At 35.6% G+C, this 21,174-nt stretch overlaps 1 protein-coding gene across 2 annotated transcripts in view; it reads right to left on the bottom strand.

Moving 5' to 3' along the window:
- Positions 1-1,293, bottom strand: part of LOC111625037 (protein lin-28 homolog) — a 35,886-nt gene extending 34,593 nt beyond the window's left edge. Inside the window, exon 1 of one of the 2 annotated variants that reach the window (XM_023368047.1) lies at positions 852-1,293. In XM_023368047.1, coding sequence (XP_023223815.1) covers positions 852-978 — 127 coding nt within the window. In that variant the 5' untranslated portion in view covers positions 979-1,293. Of the gene's footprint in view, positions 1-165; positions 434-851 lie in introns of those variants that run through there. The other variant, XM_023368049.1, reaches the window with a different exon arrangement.
- Between the last annotated feature and the right edge of the window lie 19,881 nt (positions 1,294-21,174).

Genomic DNA, 21,174 nt, shown 5'->3' with positions numbered 1-21,174 from the left:
CAAACCGCCATGTTGAGATTCGATCGGGACCGTTCGATTGCCGGCGGGGGTGGATACAAGGACGTAGCTACTTAGTCAAAAGTTAAAAACATACCTGGAAACCTAAAGAAGGACCCATCGTCCGACACTACATTTAAGGCAACTTAGCGTCTATACGCTATTTACCTGCCACGTCCTCGCCATTGTTGCTGCTGTGGTCGGCCATGTTCCGTATTGCCGTCGTCTCTCCTCCATTCCAGCTAGAGTTATTAAACGTCCGGCCTGCCGTAACCCTGGATGACCGCTTTTCCTCGCGATTTCTTCTCAGTAGTGGCAACGCGTGCTAAGTCCTACGCTGGCCATAATTCGGCTCGCAGGCAGCTGCCGGTAGCGGCTCCTCGGTCTGCCAACTCCGCCACCAGGCCTAGCTGTCGATAAACGCCGTGCAATCGCACGTGGACGGCGACACTCTCGTTCCACCACCGGAAGATGCGGAAAGGCCACCGCGGCCGGGGTTAGTGGCCTCGATATCGCTTCGGGACCGTCCAAACTGGCCGAGACGATGCGGACAACGTGACAGCATCTCTTTGTCTGAACTTCTTCCCTCCCTCGCACCTACTCCCCGCCCGAGTTCGGGGGTGTAGGGGAGGTGGGACCGTCCCCCGCAGGGTCCAAAGCCCTAAAGGAAGGAGGGAGGCGGCGGACGACGGGTAAGACCGCAGTTGTGCCATAACACCAGCGGGGTCGTAGGGCAGCTGGTCTACAGGTAAACAAATAGAGGAGCCGGCGCCGGCTCCGTTCGGCCCTGCTTACCCTTCCGGTATACGAAAGAAATACTCTTTTTTTTTCTTTTTTTAAGGAAAAAGTTTCACCTGTAGCCATGGAGGCTTCTTTGGCTCTTACGTCGTCTCTCGATCCATTAGCGACGTGACAGCACACTGTCTGGTGGTCTTTCCCGGTTCCATCATCTTCTTCCCGTGCTTGGTCGTGGATTCTCATCTTCAATCCGGCACTGATTTGTCTGCGAGGTCACGTGACGTCTCTCGTTGTAGTGAGCGTCCCGTCTACCTCCGACCAATCAAATTCGGTGATTGGCTGGCATTGGAGCAAACGCCAACGTGTGGAGACGGAAGGGCCATCTTGCGGAACTACTTAGCATGCGCTGTCTCTCTCGGTCATACGGTGGCCCGCCGCCGACTCCGCTCCTCGGGCCAAAGGCGCTACGTGTTGATTTCGTGGATGCCAACTTTGATTTTTTTTCCTTCTCTCGTCCGGAACGGAGGAAGCCATTTCGCAAGTAGAAAACGGAAAGAAACTCCTTCCTCCCATTTGCATGCGGTTGTCGGCCGGGTATCCCCGCAGTTTTTCCAACATTTTCCGAGAATCGATCAGTAGCGATCGATGACACACTCGCGTGATGGCAACTTTCGGCGCCAAGAGTCTTTTCCCTCGGCCGAAGAGAGAGACCAACTTTCTTTCGCTCCACTTCTGCCACGTATTAATTTTCCTCGCACATGCCACACACAATGACGCTCGTAAGAAGCGGCAAACGTAGGCCAACCCTTTGCTTTCATTCCAAATCTCCGTTTTAACAACTGAAGAAACGACTTTTCCGGATCCCAGAAATAAAAAATAAGTTATCCAATTCTCGAAGTGATAATCCACAATGAAAAAATATAGATGCAATAACAAAAAACCAAGAAAATTTCGGATTAGAACAGTAAGCGGTAACCACAGAGAGCTTTCTCTTTTGAAATGTACTTTCACCGAGTGAACTAGAAGCAGCTATTTAGTCTGGGGCGGGACGGAGCTCCCGAGAAAGTCGACCCCAAAGTGGCTAAAATAAGATCGGCGGCTTTCAGCTGGTGCTGCTGAATCGGGAAAACATTTGAAAAGTAGTGAATAGTCGACTGGACCGATAATTTTCATTTAAATTAATATTTTGCATGGAACAGTTCCGAACTTAAAAGCGGTTACATGCACTAATTTCCTCTTGAAGTCCAGAATTTTTTTTGAAGCGTGTATGATAAAATAAGCTCTGTATGCATGTATCAAACCGTTATATTCTTTGAATGAACGATATATAAATTTCTAAAGTGAAACTTAAATTTTGACACATGCGAAGCGAGCAAAACATGAATATTAATGTCTTCAGAGGGATTTTCAAGATGGATCTTTGCAAGAGATCAAGTAAAAATTTGAAATTCATTAATTTCGTCAAAGAAACTAACCTGATTTTGCATGCTATTTTTAATGTTTTAAACATTTAAATCATTCTTAAAATCAATCAATGAATTTCTTGGTTTAAAATATAATTTTCGATATAATTTACATAATATTAAACAAAGTTATGCGCGTGTTAATTTAATGCACTTCGATTCACACAAATCTCTTTAAAAGTTCATACGAATTTGTATTTAATAACTCGGAAATTTACAATTTATTTGTAAATTACTCAACAGATTTTTAATTTTATTTAAATGGCAGAAATTTTAATTATTTCATGTGGTATTAGCCTACATACAGTGCATAATGTTTGTAAATTAATTCAAATAATGGAGATTTATTCAGTTAATTCTCGGCTTTAATTATGATTAAGACCTTAAAATCGTTCATAACTTGTTAATCATTTTTATTTATTTTCATATTATTCAACACTAAATACAATAAATTTCGTGAGAAGTGCGTGAAACTAACGAAACTTTCCTGTGTCATTTCGCGTTGGAGATTAATTCCGCCCTTTTAAAAATAAATTTTTTTTAAAGTAGAAATTTAAAAATAATTAAAGGATGGATGCAAATTGTTTAGACTTAAACTTATTTAAAAATAATCAGAGGCCTTCGGGCCTAAATCGCAATTGTTGAGAGTAAGGACTCGCCATTAAGCACGCGGTTGACATTACGCCTTTTAATAAATCACGGCAGTTTCTAATTATTCCTCCCATTCGTCCGACCAATGGGAATGCCGATTAAATCATTGTAACCGTTTTTAGATACACGGTACTAAAAATGTTCCCGTTTGGACATTGGCTATCACTCACCCGATAAAGGTTACGTCATACACGAAACGTATAGGTGGGAGTGTTTTTTTCTTTTACCGCCGTCCTCGAGCAGGCAGCGCCACCTGGAGTTTAACACTAGAAACACAGGGAAAATTATTTATTTCCTCATTTTCATTTAACCGAATGTTTTAGACTTATATACTTGAGATTATTTACAAGGAAAAAGGCTCTTAAATGTAAAAAAAGAAAAGGTAAATTTCTTATAGAACTTGGAAATTTTAATTTTGAATTGCTTTTTTTCCTGTATCTAACCCCTTTTCGGTGATGCTTTTCTGAATTTGTTTTTATTTGTTTATCAAAATCGTCTTTAATTATAAGTGGAAAAGTCTTCTTCCAAAGAGGAGAAATAATGAAAATGGGTGCAGCTACTACCATCCCGAATTTTTGGAAGGCATCTCTGCGGGTTCCCCTTTCGCTGGAAGGTCGAATTTCTGCGGGAAGGAAACGATGTTTGCTTTGTAACGTTAGATCCAGTTGGCCAAAAGAAAATGGCCGGTTGTACCTTTTATCGAAGAGTAGCCAGAGGGCCAAACCGCCTAATTGACACGAACTGCTGCTGTAGGAGAGAACTATTTGGCCAACACAAAAGCTGTCCTTAACTGCTTTGCTTCGGGCCGGAGGTTGGGGCGAACTCCCCCTGGCCGTATCCGCCCAGTTCCATCTGGTCTGTTGTTTGGTACTGTCAAAGTCGCCGATTGATTTACTGCAGGACAGTGGTCAGCGCTTTTCCCCTGCCCCTTCTTCGGCTTCCACCATAAAGAGTATGTAGATTGCCCGCTTTTAGAGGTTCTACTCCGGAGAGACCTCGCTAGTGGTCGCTTGTAATTCAGGTAAATTGCAACACTAGAAATAAATCCATCAAAAACTTTTCCACATTTTTAACTTGTGTACAAATCCCCCTCATTCTTTCAAATTACAAGTTGAGAACTAATTACCTTCGATTGTTAACTTTGCATCCGTTCCTATCCATTGAAGGTATGTTTTTTATTTTATTTTTTTTAAATCTCGATTCAGTTGTACTGTACAGTACCTTGGATTTTTAATTAATGGTTTGGGAGTGGTAGAAACATCGTTTCAGGGAAATTTCTTTTATATTCGGTCAAGGAGAAGACAAATAAGGGCTACTAACTAGAATCATTGACCTGCTATTCGGTGACATAAACTGGAAATTCCGAAGTTTTATAGGTTGTACCTTTTCGTGCATTCTAAACGAGGCTTGCATTATCACCTTCGTTAGAAGGTCTGCGAAAATAATCTTTAATTAATTGCTTCTATTACAGCTTTAATTACAGAAACATAATCCAAATAAATATTTCCTGTGAGTTTCATTATAAAAAAATGGGAGCGAATGTTCGTTGAGTTGAAATTTTGTTCTTAGGTCTAGGTTTAACATGCTTCGTTCAAAATTATCTGGAATTGTGTGACGAGTTTGAATAAACTATATTAATTTTGTATTAAAATATTAAATACCTGGTTAGTATATTTAATTAATATTCGAATCTTAATTTCAATTCGAATGCAATTTTCTCTTGTTTAATATTGCTCAAAAATGAAATATAAAATTTTCTTTAGATGATAATCAAACAGAAATTTTGCTAAATGAACTAAATTTGAATAAATTACACTGATTTGAAAGCTAAAGAAAATTAAATTTAAAATAAATTTCTAGAATTTTTCACATGACAAATATAAATAAAGGTAGTAAATTTTTTAAGACGATTTAAGGTGATAACAATAAATAAATGATGACAGATTAAGCTTTAACTTTTCATTTTTACAGTTTGCTAAATAACATTCGCTTTATATGAAGCGAATGGACTGTAGCTAACTCGAGATTAAATCTACTGCAACAAATGATATCATTTAGCTTAAAAAATAAAATCAAATGACATGAAAATTGCAGACAGACTATAATGTCTTCCTAGCTGGCTTATGATGCCGATAAGAGCCATCAACCTCAGCTACTTAAATTCATTCGAGATGATCAGATCCATATCTGTAGAATGCCTTGGGTGAGATGACGATGTAGTTTGCCAAAGAATCTACCTTCGTCGTTTTTTTTACTGAATATTTTGCTGAATACCGAACTTTAAAATTTCAGTAAAGGAATATTGGAAATAAAAAACTCTCCGTGCTTAATTTATTATAATAAGTTTCCTCGAATATTGTTGCTGACAGGTTGGGGATCTTTGAAAAGTTTGGTTGTAAATTTATAAAGAAATAATGTAGAAAGACGGGCAAAAATATCTACTTTAAAAAGAAGTGCACAAAAGAAACAATAGACTAAGAGGAAAAAGAGGATGGGAGGAAAGCCCTCGAGTTATTTAGAGTCAGGTTTAGCCTATCTGTTACACATAAAACTACTAGAACAGTCAAAATTATGGTGTCACTGCTTACAGCATAAAAGAAGCTCCAATTTTTGTAATAAATTAAATTTTTTCCTTCGAGTAATTATAATACAGCATCCAATAATTCTATATAAACAGAGATACAGCAGCGGTTTTATTTTGTTTTCATATAATTTAGTTTTTAATTTATTAAATCTGAGAGTAAAACTTTAAAAAATGAAAGAGAAAGAATATAAAATAGGTTCATTGATTTTATAGAAATTTGGTACTCTTCACGTCGGGGGTGTGTCTGGATCTTTAGATTCTAGCATTTACGTACAACGCTAAACAGAGAAGGCGATCGACCTGGATGGTAATAAGCTATAAAAGAAGTAGGAGGGTGACAGTGTCGTGCAGCAAACCTTTTTTATGTCTCCGATTGATTTCGACTAATAGCATTCGACAGTCGTCAATTCGGTAGCAATTATCCTCCTCCACCTTACATCATTATGGATATTTTTCTTGCCATTAACGAGGTGCGCGAAGGAAAAAGGGTCTTTTACTTTATATTCCCATTATATTTTACGCTTTGCCATTGGCCTGTAACATCATTAATTTCGAGATAATTAGTGAAAGAGAACGATTGCATGCTTTTATATAACTGCTTTTCCATTAATGTACTGTACGCTGAATTTACTTTCCATCTAAGAAATGTTATTGTAAAAGATAAATTATCAAAATAGTTCTAAAAGCATTTATAAACAATCATCTTTACGTTAAAATATTTGTACGTGATATCGAGTAAATTCGATTATCGATTTGTGATAATGTTTCGATTAAAATTTTGATCCATAAAGAACTTTTATTAACAACATTTTTATATTTAGATGCGTGGGCGTAAAAAGAAGGGGAAAAACGAGCACTTTCCCCCTGGGTTCGAGTAAAAAATTCTGCAAATTATAATCGTAAAAGTGATTGAGATATTTAACCTTACATCCTCGACCATGGGACGATTTGTCCGTCTTTTTATATTGATGCAATACTGTATTCTATAATCTACTTGTGAAAAAAGCCCCCCAAAAGTAAATACAGTAGAACCTCTATTATCCGGACTAATTGGGGATGAAGGTAGTCCGGATAAGGAAAAATCCGGATAATCGAAAAAATACTTTAATTTGTCTTTTAATGATAATACAATACGTTTTCTTTTCGATGACATATCGGTAATATTAAAAGTAAATACTGTATTTAAATCGTGATCAGATTTTCAAGAAACAAACGTTCGTATTGAATTTGTACTACTACTGACCAACGCTAACAGACTACCTATTGTTTAAAAGGCCCTCTGGCGGCTCAAGAATAAGGATTTTATAAAATAAAAAGCAGTTGAAACTGCATTTTTATGAATAAAAATTTGACAAACTATCATTTTATGACGAGTAAAATATTTTCGTCGCGTTCGCGGCTTTTAAGTAATGCATAAACCTTCGAAACGCGAGGCCCTTCGGACCGCGAGGCATAGGCGGTGGCCCACGTCGTCCATGCCTTACGCCGCTCTTGGTCATAGAAATGATTTAATTTGAATATAAATTATTTATAAATACGTTTGTCAAGTTATATTTTTATTACGACGTAAAATATATTTAAGAGTTTACGACCACTGTGCTGGGTGAGACGTTGTTGAAACAAAAAAAGTTATGCATTCCATCATGTACATAAACAGTGTCGTAATTCGCCAAGTGCAAATCAGCAAATTCGTAAAATTTTTGTTTATTTTGGACAATCCGGATAATCGAAAATCCGGATAATGGAGGTCCGGATAATGGAGGTTCTACTGTACTTTATTGATGTAATTATTTGTCTCCTCCTCCCCTGAAAAAATTTCTGCGGAGGCCCAAGATTAAAAAGATGTTCGATTTCTTAAAGATACAATTGTAATCACTTAAGCTTCACTCTTCAAATCTTAATCTGTTTCTAAATATATTAATTATAGTTACTTTATCATTAGACTTTAGATAATTCAACTGCATTCAGCTTAATTATACGTAATAAATTTCAATAACCTTCCGAATTTACAACTAAGAATTATTATTCTTGCAACCGAACATCTCAGTAACTATAATTATTAATAATTAGTATCGATAAATAAATAATGTTCCCACAATTGTCTGTTTAATAAGAACTTATTTAAAATTTGGAATTGTATTCCAAATAATTATTTATTTTTAAAATATTTTTGAAATACAGGCGATGTCTCGAAAGACAATATTTGCCACCCCTAATACGAAAATTAACTAGAACGTCCAGTGTCAAGTGTTTTCCGTCTTTTCTCCTTCCCGGTTTATTCGCATTCTTAGGCCAAGCAATAATAACAAAAATACCTCTACGATAATTTCCCCCTAATGATTATTCAATATTATTTCTGTAAAATTTATTACTCATACCTCATAAATTTGACAGTAAATGCCTGATTTCCAGACACGAGAAAAGACTTAAATTATACTAATTTAATCATAGATGAATTGCTTGTGTTCGGAATGTTGTCGTATCGATTTCCGTTTTTGTAATAAATCCGCGTAACAATCGATAGAAAATGTTAACATCTATTATATTTTATTATATTTCTCAACCATAAATTACGCCCTTATTTTATTTACTTCAAAAAAAAATTCATTTATTTCTGCAAGAAACCACTGTAACATGCATCATAAATAATTTAGAAATCCTTTGCGAATGTGTACTTTTCTTTTCTTTTATGGTTAAGTTTAAAGTTAAAAAGAGGGATGAAATATTGAAATTTTAGTAGAAAAGAGTAGCCAGTAAAATATCCAAATTCTAATCCAGCACAGGACCGAAGGCGGGGGAAAATCTGCAATTCAAAAACGGGGAGCGGCTATTAAAATCTCGTTTGGGTGCGAAGTACTCTCCATTTATGACCAAATTCCTCCCACGTGCCTCGAGCTATTAGATGTCCAACCTGACGTCACAGTTCAATCTGGCGCTTTCTTGTTATTCCGATCCAGTCGGCCCACCAGAAATTTGAGAGCAGTTCGAAGTAAAGCAGACTGTGCAACGAATGCCATCACGCACGGTAAAAGTGTGATATATATTTTTTTTCCATTTTTTTTTTTTTTGTGTGTGGTACTGGGAGGAACTCTTCGAATGAGAAATCGATTCTCTCTCTCTCTCCATTAAAAATTTTCCGCACGCCCATCCCGAATTGCAATTATTTTAGAGTGGAAAAGAGGGAATCTTTACAAAAGGCTCTTTCATCCGGGCTTTAAATTCGTCGGGGTGGAGCCGTTCTACCAGACGAAAACAACTCTCGAAACACCTGGCAGAAGCAGTTTACACTTGTTTACAATCGAGGGATTTACCGGCCACATTGGTCTAGACCGACATAACAGGGCTCCGCAAGCAATCTCCCTCTGAGTAAACAGCCACCGGGAAGAAAACATCGGAGAGGAAAAAAATTAGCCCACGTTTTCCGCACTTGGGTTCTCCCCAGAAACATTTTTTTTATTTTTTCTTCTTTGCCATCGTTTGTACCGATGAGGCCGAAATGGGTGGATCGTTAATACTTTTCTCTTTGTACGGACATTTAGCGACCTCTGGCGTGCCAGATCACAATTAAGAGGAATCTTAGGAGTAAAAAAGAACAAAGGGGTAAGGAAGGTGAGAAGTAATTGGATAAAACGTCTCCTTTCTTGCTCCTCTAATTAGCTCCATAAATCGGACTCGTCTACTTCACCTCGGTAATAGAAACACCTGTGATGTTCTCTTCCCACTTGTGTCTTCTTTTGTAAAATTGTAACATGGTTCACGAGAGAATCAAGAGGGAATAGAAAAGTATATTTTGGCCAATCTGTGTTAGTTATTAGCAGTCTAATGAACGGTACAAGTTCGTAGCCTTAAGATAGTCTCATCCATCAATTTTCTGACGAGTTCAAGTTTGAGCAAATGCCATTGGGCCAAACGGCGAGAAGATAATTGCACTGTTTTTTGGAGGATTTCAAAATAACAAAACTACACAAATGTTTTCGTAATGCATTCCATAATTATATAAATAAGCGAATTTTACTCCTCTTAGTATCTTTCCAGCAGAACTTTTTTCTTCTCCTTGCAGAAATAATGTATCCTTTATGAGAACGGAAGCAAGAAAATTATTTAAGAGACAAAAACGGATGGATATAGCCATATCCGTCCGGAGATGGACTCTTTACAACTTCCGATATAATTCCAGATAAACGGAAATCCTGACCCCCTGTTGCTACAGGTTAAAACAATCGACCAGGAAGTACCGCCTTCCATCAGGAAGCATCGGTACACAAGTTAGGCTTTATAGTTACATCTAGATTTCGGAAGAGGAATGAGAACAGAGAAATGGAAGTTTAAGGAGTAGGAATGTTATTTCAGAAGGTTTAGAAGAATGTTATAATGTAGATTGGGGTGGAAATCACCAAATTTATACACGAAACTTTTTTCTTGGACAGAAAAAGTCTTAATTAAGAAATAATTAAGGCTTTTTCCTTATGCAATTAACATGAAATTCAATTTCTCAACTATGGATTATCATGAAGATACTTTTTCTAAGCAAAATATACACACAGAAGAAGCATTTCATCGTTAAATTTTAGTTTTAAAACATTATTTTTATTACTTAAAAATCCAAAAATATTTTACTATTTTAAAAAGTATTACTTTTTTTATTTTAATATTATTGTTTTTATTATTAAATTTTAATATATTTTACGATTAAACTTAATAAGTATCGAGTCTAATTATAATATTTTATCTGGAAAAAAACTGAAATTTAGAATAGTTGCTTATGAAAAAAAACATAAAATATTGTATCAAACTGTTGGGCAGATTACTTAATTGATGCAAACAGGGATCGGAAATTGGGTCCAAAACATGAAAATAGAAAAAGGTCGTGACAATAACTACCGCAACAAAGAAGAATGCTCTTATTGGTTGTCAATGACCTTTGCCCCCGACCCTTCTTACAAGTAAACTTCTTTTGCATTTCTGCTTCTCGAACACGTCATAAACATCCGCCAAACTGCATTTCTCTCTCTCTTCCCTCGTCTTAATTCCTATTATGGAGCATAATACTCAATTTCTGCTTGTCAGATTTCTGTTTTCCTCCAAAAACACCCTTGTCCCATACTTAGACTTTTTATCTTTACGATTTGATATTTTGTTTTCGGTGGCGAATATCTAACAGAGTTTTAAGAATTGCAAATTTATAAATTTTGATATTATTTGATCCCTTTGAAGGATTTAACTTACAAGATTCCAGATTTCGTTAAAAGTAACCGGGGGAAAAAGCTATTTTTTTTTTTTTTGTTTTTTATCTTCCTTTTAACGAGACTCTCAAATAAAGTGAACTTTAGACGAAAATAGAACGGGATCTTCAGGAATAAGCGAGGACACGATTATGTTTCTATTTTGGGAAAGTTTTTGTCGACTGCAAAAGAGTTTTTCTGTCTTTCTTCCCCATTCGCCTCCATACGCTTTGTTGTTCCTCGACTATTGTCAAAAGAAAGTGAACAGGAAAAACACAAAAATTGCTTTTATTAGCTGAAGAAAACTTGTTTAAACTGGAGAAACTCGATCTTTCTGGGAAATGAAAAACAAACCGGTTTTAGTTTTTTATCTAATTATTATTTTTTTTATTTTTTATTTTTTGCATTAACTAGAACGTCCAGTGTCAAGTGTTTTCCGTCTTTTCTCCTTCCCGGTTTATTCGCATTCTTAGGCCAAGCAATAATAACAAAAATACCTCTTTCTCTATGACATGATTTTTTAATTGTTTGCGCCTAGAAAACTTGGTTTCTTAAATGATTAAAAAACGTGGATTATAATTTATAATTAAATATTTTCTGAGTACTTAGAAAACCAATTTAATTTTGTTCATCCAACACATACACATATAATAACTTTAAACATACAAAATTATTATTTTAACTAAACAGATGTTAAGTTATTTTTGCTTTATTATCCATTCGTTAAAGGAAAGGATAATTGCAAAAATCTCTTCTTAATTCGAAAGTATCTAATAATGAATTTCATTAGAAAAAATACATAGTAGAAAACCCTTTGCTGTGATTTCAAATATTTCGAATTCGTTCCGGAGTGAAAATTTCCAAAATAGAAATATATAAGCAACGGGTTTTTCGGGAATATATAGACGCAAACATTGTCTGGAAATGAAAAGAGTAGAATTGCCACTGCCCATGTTCCAATAGAAAGCCTCGAATCTCTTGGAATTATCGGGGACAAACACAAAGAAAGCTGTTTACTCCAGAACGATGACCCAGGGGTCATTCATACCCTACGGGGTAAGAGTTGGGGGCTACTTTACACAAAAGGACTCGAAGAATTTCTCGTTTCGAACACATAAACAGTTAAACTACGATTGGAAACGTATACGAAAACCGAATACCCTACAGTTAATTATTCGAGAATATAAAGCGATTCTAGTGGCCAACAGGTCCGAAATTGCGAAGACTCAGGTGGCAGAACGGAACGGAAACCGCGACACATTCCTGGAAGGGGAAGAAGTTAAAGGAAATTCTTACCGTTAGACTCCATTTTCGGTCAATGTCTTTCTCTCAGATCATTGTAAGCGTTTGTAAAGAAAGAAACATATCGCTCCGAACTGAACCTTGAAGAAGATTACTCCAGCTCAACCCTGTTTAGATTTGACGATCGACCAGGCGAACACGTCCCGCCACGAGCGCACGTCTCGCTCGGCATAATTGGTCGGAAAGACAGCTACGACTGGCAGCGATTGGCTGTCAACGTGCCGGATCCGAGTCATCGACTGGTTAGCGGGCATTGGAGGAACGCGATTGGTTGACGTTCGTTGCCACGCCTCCCCGGCGGAGTCGCCGAGCGCGTCCAGTTCGAGTTCATTGAGCACCTGTTGGCAGCCGAGCACCGTGCTTCGACCTATTAATATGCGCGTTTATTGCTCGCATTTGCCGTCAAATGCGCGCTACGCGTCACCCGTGACGTCAAACACTAATTTTATGCGTAACGCCAGTGATTAGTGACGTATTTTCGTGCCTTTAAAGTAATTTTATGACTTTAAAATGTCTGCTTTAATGTTTTAAGGTAACAGGTTTACTATTATGATGAAGCTTGGCTAACCGATAAAAAAATAATTTTTTAAAATCGGTATATTAAAAAATAATGTAACAGAATTTATAATTTTACCTTTTTTGCGGCATTAATTATCGTCTTATAGTAATATTCATTTCGTCTTCAACCATCTTACACTTGTGATTCGATATTGTTTCCTTCCTGATTATAGGATATTTTCGTTTTAAAGTATCAAAAACTATTGTAAGGTGATGCTTCGATTAACCTTCATTTATATTTAGCATGGAGACAAGTATTATATAAAATAAAATATAAAGTTTACGATGACCTTAAACAATAAGGTATCTGAAATTTTGGCGCATGATGACTTATCAAGTCTTCACACCATAAAGTAATAACAGAGCATTCCATTCTTTACAAAGTTTGGGAAAAGCATCATTAAGAATGCTCAATGTTTGCTTAAGTTCTGGGCAAAAATTATCTGTGGACTAGCTCAATTTTTTCCCTTATTTTCTTTTGCTATATAAATAATCGCTTTGTTTTCGTACAAAGAAATTTCCCATTGTTGCAAGACTTAAGTTATATTTTGGTCCAAAGAATTTCCAAATTAAATGGGGAGGTTCCTCGATGTGATTTGGTATGCGCTTTATCGAGATGACAAATTTCTAGCAGTAAATATAGAAAAGGCCAAGCCTGCACTTTAACAGAGAATTCTTCACAATGCTGATGCAATTCCACATTGTTCTTCTTTGCTGTGCAACAGTGCCGCTTTGTTCTTCAAGAATTTCGACTAAAGCTCTTTAATGACTATAATATCACAAAATGATATCAATTTGATAACAATAAATAAATCTGAATTTATGTGGATTGCAGGAATCTCCACTATAAACATTTTTCTTGTAAGCTAAACGAGGACTTATTAGACAATCAATGATCCTTATCCCTTTAGGTCAATAATCATTTATATTTTATTTTTAATTCTCTTCTTGCTCGAAGAACGACAAAGAAATTAAATGGGATTTAAAAAAAGAGAGAGAGAAAATTGTGGGAGAAACTCATTAGAGGGTGTCACCAGTTTGACAATTTCTTTCTTTTCCTCTTAAAGACAATTTAAGAACTAAAGAGCACCTTTGTGATGTTGACCTCTGCTCGCATCGGTTACAGATGCTACCAATTACACTTATTTTCGTTGCTTGGTTGATAGCAACTAGTATAAATAGTAATTAAAAAATAATTAATAATTTTCTATAAATTATTTACAACTGTAGAGGACATTGAAATTTAAAGAAGTGATGCCATGATTTATAGTTTTACTATTGTTGGATTTATATTATAAATTGTTCTTCCATTCTTTCTTCATTTACAATAGTTTCGCATTGTTAGAAACTTTTCGGCATATCTTATTTCCGAATGTTTTACTTCAGTCATTTTCACTCTCGTCTTAACATTTTCATCACCCTCACTCCGATTATTCGACCAGAAAAGTGCCCGCAACTTCATAGTAAAGAGGGTCATAAATTACGACCAACAGTTTCGACTGTGGGTGGTAAACCCAACTTTTGTACAGACTCGGAATAGGAGAAGACTTAGTAGGTAGCCTATCCCTCCCGCTTTACTTCGGATAAGCTGGTCCGAGGAAAGAATCGCTCGTAAATCTGCCAGGGAAAGTGGGATGACCGGACGGTGAGAAGGTATCTTAGCAACGAGCATTGACCCGGTAGTAGCGTGATCGGGTCACGTGTCTCCATGCTTAAGATCCCCGTGATCGCAGGTCTTTCGTTTCCGGTGTCCACTGTCACAGCGAGACTTCTCCCTTCGATTCCAAACTAACTTTCTCGAATGCACAAAGAAGGGAACCGAAAGAACAAAGCTTAAGCGTGGATGAAAATGAATACGTAGCGCTGTTCCAGAAGAACAAAATTCATAATGTTCTCGGGTGAACGACCGTATTTCGTGCATAGGACCAATTAGAAGGCGAAAGTAGAGCAGTCGATATAACGCACCGTTTCCTCGCTCTTTAAAGCTCTTTCGTTCGCTATTGACGCTTTTTCAATATTTGTAAAATCGGGGTACGACAACGCGATTCTAACGATGTGAAAATCCGAGCGTCAGTCACGCTTCTAAATCCGAACAAGACGATGATACTTACCACGGGAAAGGCGTCCATCCTTCTCTCTTGCTACCGGATATAACGGCTAAAGATGCTGCACCGTCCTCTCTCGATGACGTAATATCGGGCAGCTCAGATTATTGGTCAAGTTAAGAAAATCACTTGAGAACCTTCTACTCGAATGATTAAAGATGAAGGTGAGTGGACGCTACTGACCAATCGACAATCAAGTATTTTGCTATATTAATCTAGGCGTATGTTTTAAAGCCTTAAACGATTTAAAATAGCCGAAGTATTCTGTATAATTATAGAAAATCTAAAGTTTTTTTTGTTTTAAATTAGGAGAAAATAGCTGACCCGTTCTAACTTAGCGAGTAAATTAGGCTAATTAAATTTTCCTGGAAAAGACAATAAGTCTATTTCTGGTTTTTCTTTAATGATCTGGGGTACAAGAGTTACAATCTTGTTAGCATTTCAACAGACTAAATCTCGGAATTAATAATAATAAAAAAATACAGTTTTTCCGGGTGAATATATCATTTTTCAAAGAGAACGAGGAAGAAAAGACCATCCCGTTTAACCGAGCAAGCGAGGGGAGGTGAATAAAACATCAAATTATTCTCTACTCGATTCTCTTTTGTGTATTCAATGAAGTTTATTCATCTCGAAAAACATGGAATTACGGCTAAATTAGTTTTAGATATATTCTGAACTTGTCAGAAATTCCAATAAGTCCTTCAATTTAGACATTTTCATTGTGGGTAATAGTTTAATATCGCGATCATCCTAGATTTTAATGGTAAAACCGAAGGGAAATTTTCTACAAATTCTGGCGTGTTTTGTCTAATTATTTAACTGAAAGCGAGTCACTAGACCTATAAATGTCCAGAAGTAGAAATATATCGCTTTGGAAAATGGCTATTGAGCGGTTAACGACCTTCAGACGCGATACAAATATATATTTATATACTATATATATATTGTATAAAGTCAGAATGTTCATATTTTATAACAAAGTATAAAACAAATTTTCATTGGTTGATATATTGCTTCCGAGAAATTTAATTTTCTAAATGAAGTGATGTCATCTGCTAGTCTAAGGGGCGTCAGCCGCATTTAAAGCGGTGGGAGGATAAATCTTACCATAAACATGCCCCTGGGCGTTTCTACAGATTCAAATTTGCGACTTTTTGTTATCTTTCGGCTCCTCTCTTTGGACGTTAAGCTGATTTACGATGAGAAATCGATCCGTTTAGTGTTAAATTTACTTTTACAGAATAGTCTAGACGCAACGCCACTGGTTTAAAATCCATAATTACTCATTATCATTACCAATCATGGTATAGAACTATGTTATAAATCGCAATTACAACCTCTATTTTTACCGTATCTAATTCAATAACACCAGTTTGAACATCTTCGTTAATTTATGTCTGTGTAAACCACGAAACACGAAATCGACTTACCAAGAAACAAAATGTAATTTAGGATCTTCAAAGTACCAGAAATCTCGAAAAGTTGATTAAATTATAATCCGTTACGCATTCTTCCCATCAAATTAAATTGTACGTTACGACAGAGTGGAGGCGACAGCTAACAAATGCAATGGCATATAGAGAAGGATAGGCTTTTTATCGATCCGTTCAATCGATCGATTTATTAATCTTACTGTAAATTATAAGCGGTCTTAACTTATATCCGTATACAGGCCTACGTATAGGCCTATATCCTTTCCTGTCTTTATTTTTTTTGTTGAGGGTCTCTTTGATTATATTATCAAGGCGTTTGATTATATTATTGTCGTTTTATATGCATATTTTTATCTTTTAAAATTATCGAGATCAAGGACAACAGAAATAGGACATTCGAAATTCCCATTTTACGAAAGCTCACTGCTATTGATCGCTTCGTAGATTGTATTTTTTTTCTTAATTAAATTTGACTTTTTATTATGCAATTTGATATCCTATCTTCTCATTTAAAACAATAAAGGTTTCAGAATTTAATCCGGATTCTACATTATATTTGAATATTTACAGGATCTTTACTCGTTCCTAAAACATGATCAAACCCATTCTAAGTTAGATTGACCATAACGATCAAATTTAGTTTTTAATTATTTTATCAATATAACACATACAGTCCCTTCTCCTATTTTATATTAACATTATAGCCTAGCATCGCGAAAAATCCTTCCTAAGAGTTTCGCACTTTTTATATTAAAATTTACAGGCCTACAAGAGAGTCTAAACCTATAAAAGTGTAAATTAAATTAATCCTGACAAAAAATTATTTCCGAGTAATGAAATCAAACCATTACTTGCACTGATTAAATTGTTTGTAGGAAATTCTTAACAATATTAAACTTCTCTTTAAGATCAAGCTAATCTTACGCTTGACAAATTTACTAAAACACCCCTCTCTACTTAGACTTTATTCCCTTTTCTCAAATGTTACGGAATGGCAACCCGTTACCTTTGAAAAACATTCATCTGTCGTAACAGTATCTAGTACAGATAATAGTGGGAGGAGGTGTTACCTGTCAGCCACCTAGTCATCGACCCTGGGGACATTGTTTTGCCGATTGGATTTTAGTTTCCGTTAATTCGTAGAAGGCGCGGCTATCAGCGTGTTTACCTGAGCGTTTACGCAACTTCCTGAGAATCCATAATGATAGGATAGCCGAGAAAGCTTTTGTTCCGTAATTCCGCTTTGTCTAGCGCTACCCTCCACAGCTATCGAAGCGAAGCGTTAAGAAAAGAAACATCGGATATGACTCTGCTAATGACACGTATGTAGATTGATGCCTTGGGCAGCGGATGCGACTTGGGAACCGTGCTCCACTTCTGCTCTCCAAGTCCACCTTCTCCTCTTCTAACCAAACAAATAAACCTTCTTTTCTATTCCAGCTCTGTGGGCATACACCTGTTGCGCACCTCTGCACGCTCCTCTTTTTCTATTCTGTATCAGAAATCTTTGTTTGTTCGTCCCGATACTGAACTCCTAAGACGACTCTCCATTTTGTGTCTAGTTATCCTAATTCGCATTAACTGTATCTTTTAGCGTTTTCTCTTCCCGATCACTTTCCATCTAAGAATCACCATTAAAAATTTGTAAAGTACCACAAAAAGAGAAAATCACACTATCTCTCTACTCTGTAAAGGAATCTGAATAGCATCTACTTACTGCTAACCAGTGTATAAGACTACCCGCTTCGAGAGAAATGCTCCAAACCCGACCATAGAAAGTTGGCCCGTATATTTTTGCTGTCCGGACGGCGGTATCGCATCGTCGACTAAGCAAATAATTATACAAATACGTTCGGAACAGACGGATACGCGTGACACTACACAGACGAAAAAGTGAAGACCCTACTCACCTTACCCACGTCCCAAGACTAAGTAGGGAGTGCTGCATACTTCGAACTTTATAAAGACCGGTTCGGGTCTGCATTCCACGGTGTTTCTCTTTTTTTTCGAGACGATTCTCGGAATTTCCGAAGACACACCCCGTGTCGTGGCCACACTACGAACCGTTTCCCTTCCCTCGAGCAAAATACCAATCCTCTGAAGCCCGTGAAAGGTCGAAAGGGGTAGATTAGAACGAACGGAATGCCACTTCTCCCTTCTATAATCGAAATCTAGTATATAATCGGGGGCAGCGTCAGATAGGCTAAATTTTGACCCAATAAAAGCGATCGATAATAGTAATGGACCTAATAATTTATGCAGGATAATAACAATCAATGAACTGTCGTACCGTACAAATTGGCTTTCTTTCATACCGTGTCGCAAACAATAGTCTTTAAACAATATACAAGAGAGTTATATTACCTTAACAATGCTTCTATCGGATGTGTTATTAAGCAAAATTGATCATAAATTGGTTTATTTGTTAACGTTCTAACATAGAAATACCAAATACGAAATTTTATTCGTCAAAGCACTGAAATTGCAGCCATAAACACAATCAGTAAAAATGTAATTTAATCGTGCTTCCGTAAAATTACATAAAAATATGTTATTTTCAATTCAAAACAGGTGTAAAAATCTTCCAGAAAAGAAAAAAGAATTGATATTTTGCAATATAAAAACTCGTCCTTGATCTCTGACAATATAAAAACTCGTTAAGTGGTTTGTGGAATGAATCGCTTACACTTGTATGCCAAGCATCTGCATTGTTTCTTAATATGTTGTAATATTAAATTCGAATGCAAAATTAGAAAATATTTGTAAACTGAATAAGTTGGAATGCCATTTATAAATGAAAGTAACAGAATGAACTCACATTTTAAGAGTTTATTACGAACTTAGTCTATAATTTGAGCGTTTATAAATTCAATTACTAGCGTGTAGTTTGTTACCTGCTTGTAATTTATACTGTATAATTTATTAGCTAATTTTTATACTTGTTTTACTCGTGCTTTCAGTAAAATATACAGTTTATCACCGGTTTATGGTATATAATTTGTTACTTGCTTATAGTTTGCAGTTCACTGCTTTCATTTATATTTTATTGTTTCTTAACAATTTATAGTAGCTTGTACTTTTTATTATTTGCTTGTAATCTATGCGTTGTTACCCGCTTAGATTATTTTCAGGCTTATAAGTCAATTAGGATATTTTAATTAACCCTAAACTGTAAATTAATACATTAGTTTAATAAGAAAATCTTGTATCGATAAAAAGTATAATTTATTTCCGTTCTCTTCTAGCGTAATATTTGTAATAAATATATTAGTAATAATTTAAAAGTTTGTAATAAAATTAAGTAAAAATTCAAATTAAATTATTATTTCTTCCATGTTATTTCACTAGAGTTATAGTTTATGATTTGTTTTCTTTTATTTATTTAGTTGAACTGCCTGTTAAAATTTAAACATTTTAAGAGATTATCTGATTATTTTTAACAGTATTTTAATTTATAATTCAGTAATTCATCTTTCAGTCTGCTTGGAAGTAGGCAAAGTGATAATTTGAATGACAGGTTCAAAACGATTTTTCACAGATCCTTAAAAAGTTCTACTCGTGAGGGATTTTCCCAGTCATTCATGTCAAGTAGTCCAGTTCATCACATCTTTTTATGTGACAGTTACTATGTGAAGGCCTTTCTTTTGATTTGCTCTATTGAAAACAGTCCTCCTTTTTTGAAGTTATCAAATTTATTCTATAAACGTATCCATTGTTTTAAATATTTAAAAAATTTTACGGAGATTTTTTCTGTATAATCCGATCAGTAAAAATGGAGTTTTACGGAATTTTTCTTGATTTTAAACGTGTTCTTTTGTAAAAGTAAACTCACATTTATTGTGTTTTTCCCTGAGAAAGGTTCTCGACGCATTATCGATGGATATATCAAAAAATATATCCATCGATAATGCGTAAAAATATATCAAAAATATGTAATTAAACATGTAAATAAATTTTGGATAAATATTCAAAATGAAATATTCGATAAACAAATATTTCAAATTTAAAAAGAGTAGGCGATTGCTGAAGGTTGCATCATGCATTGCTTATCGGCAATTCTTGTTAAAACTATTATGCAAAACATGTAGATGTAAGGTTACTTGTATACATTACAGTACAAGTCTAATTGGTGCTCAACTGTAATATGATAAAGGCTAGTTATTAGGTGATGATTCCGTTTATCTGAGATCTAATACAACCCTTTACATATCTACATTTATCAGGAAGTGGCATTACGATTTGTGAAACACGCTTTCATTTTTTTTAATTGAAAGACAAGATTAAAAGCTGTAGAAATCAATACAATTTTTCGACTTTACAGAATAAACCTGTAATATTAATACGTATCTCATAAAATAAACCCATAATTTAATTTCAAAAAGCATTAGGCATTTGATAATGGTTTCGGTTTCGGCATGAATTTTACAATAAATTTTATATAAAAAGTAAGTTTGTTAGAAAGTGTTTTAAATACTCAAAAACCACTAAACAGGCATCTTGGCTCTTCTAAATGCTCATTCTTGAGTGCAATTCTAAAAAATGCTAGAATCACACGTGGATAATTTTCTAAACTTAAGATTTCGGTTGGTTTACTGGTATACTAACTTAAACTACTAAAAGAAATATTTCCGTCTGTCTAAGCGCGAATAGAAGAGAGATAAGTAAAAAGAAGATTCGCACGCTTGGTATGGTTACGAACGAAACCGTAGAACCGGAGTTTAGATACTTTTTCTACAGAATTTCGTATGATCGATGACCGATTTATCCCGACAAAAGCAAAAGAAAAAAAAATTCCTCTAATTACAATAAAGAAATCGCTAAAGCGTGTTTTCCATTCTTTTTCCAGTTTATTAATTTCTCGCTCTGACAATTTGACATCCTTCTTCCCTAAAATGGATATGTTATTCAATCTGTAAGCAAACACTTTACTCCTTTTGAAATTTTCTTAATGTTTGCTTTACTTTGAAACGATTTTAAGCTTGAATTGATAATTGATAGACATTTACCTTAGGAAATATTAAGAATAAACAAATATTACTCACTTGGGCTGAGCTCGATTCTCCGTTTCACAGCCCAGATCCTACAGTTCGCAAGGAGTGCGTCACCATGATTATAGGC

The sequence above is a fragment of the Centruroides sculpturatus genome, unplaced genomic scaffold (genome assembly GCF_000671375.1).
Source record: "Centruroides sculpturatus isolate CEXI.00-Female unplaced genomic scaffold, Cexi_2.0 scaffold40, whole genome shotgun sequence".
In the NCBI taxonomy this organism is placed as follows: Eukaryota; Metazoa; Arthropoda; class Arachnida; order Scorpiones; family Buthidae; genus Centruroides; species Centruroides sculpturatus.
The sequence above is the reverse complement of the archived record's forward strand: the minus strand, read 5'-3'. Positions and strand labels throughout refer to the sequence as shown.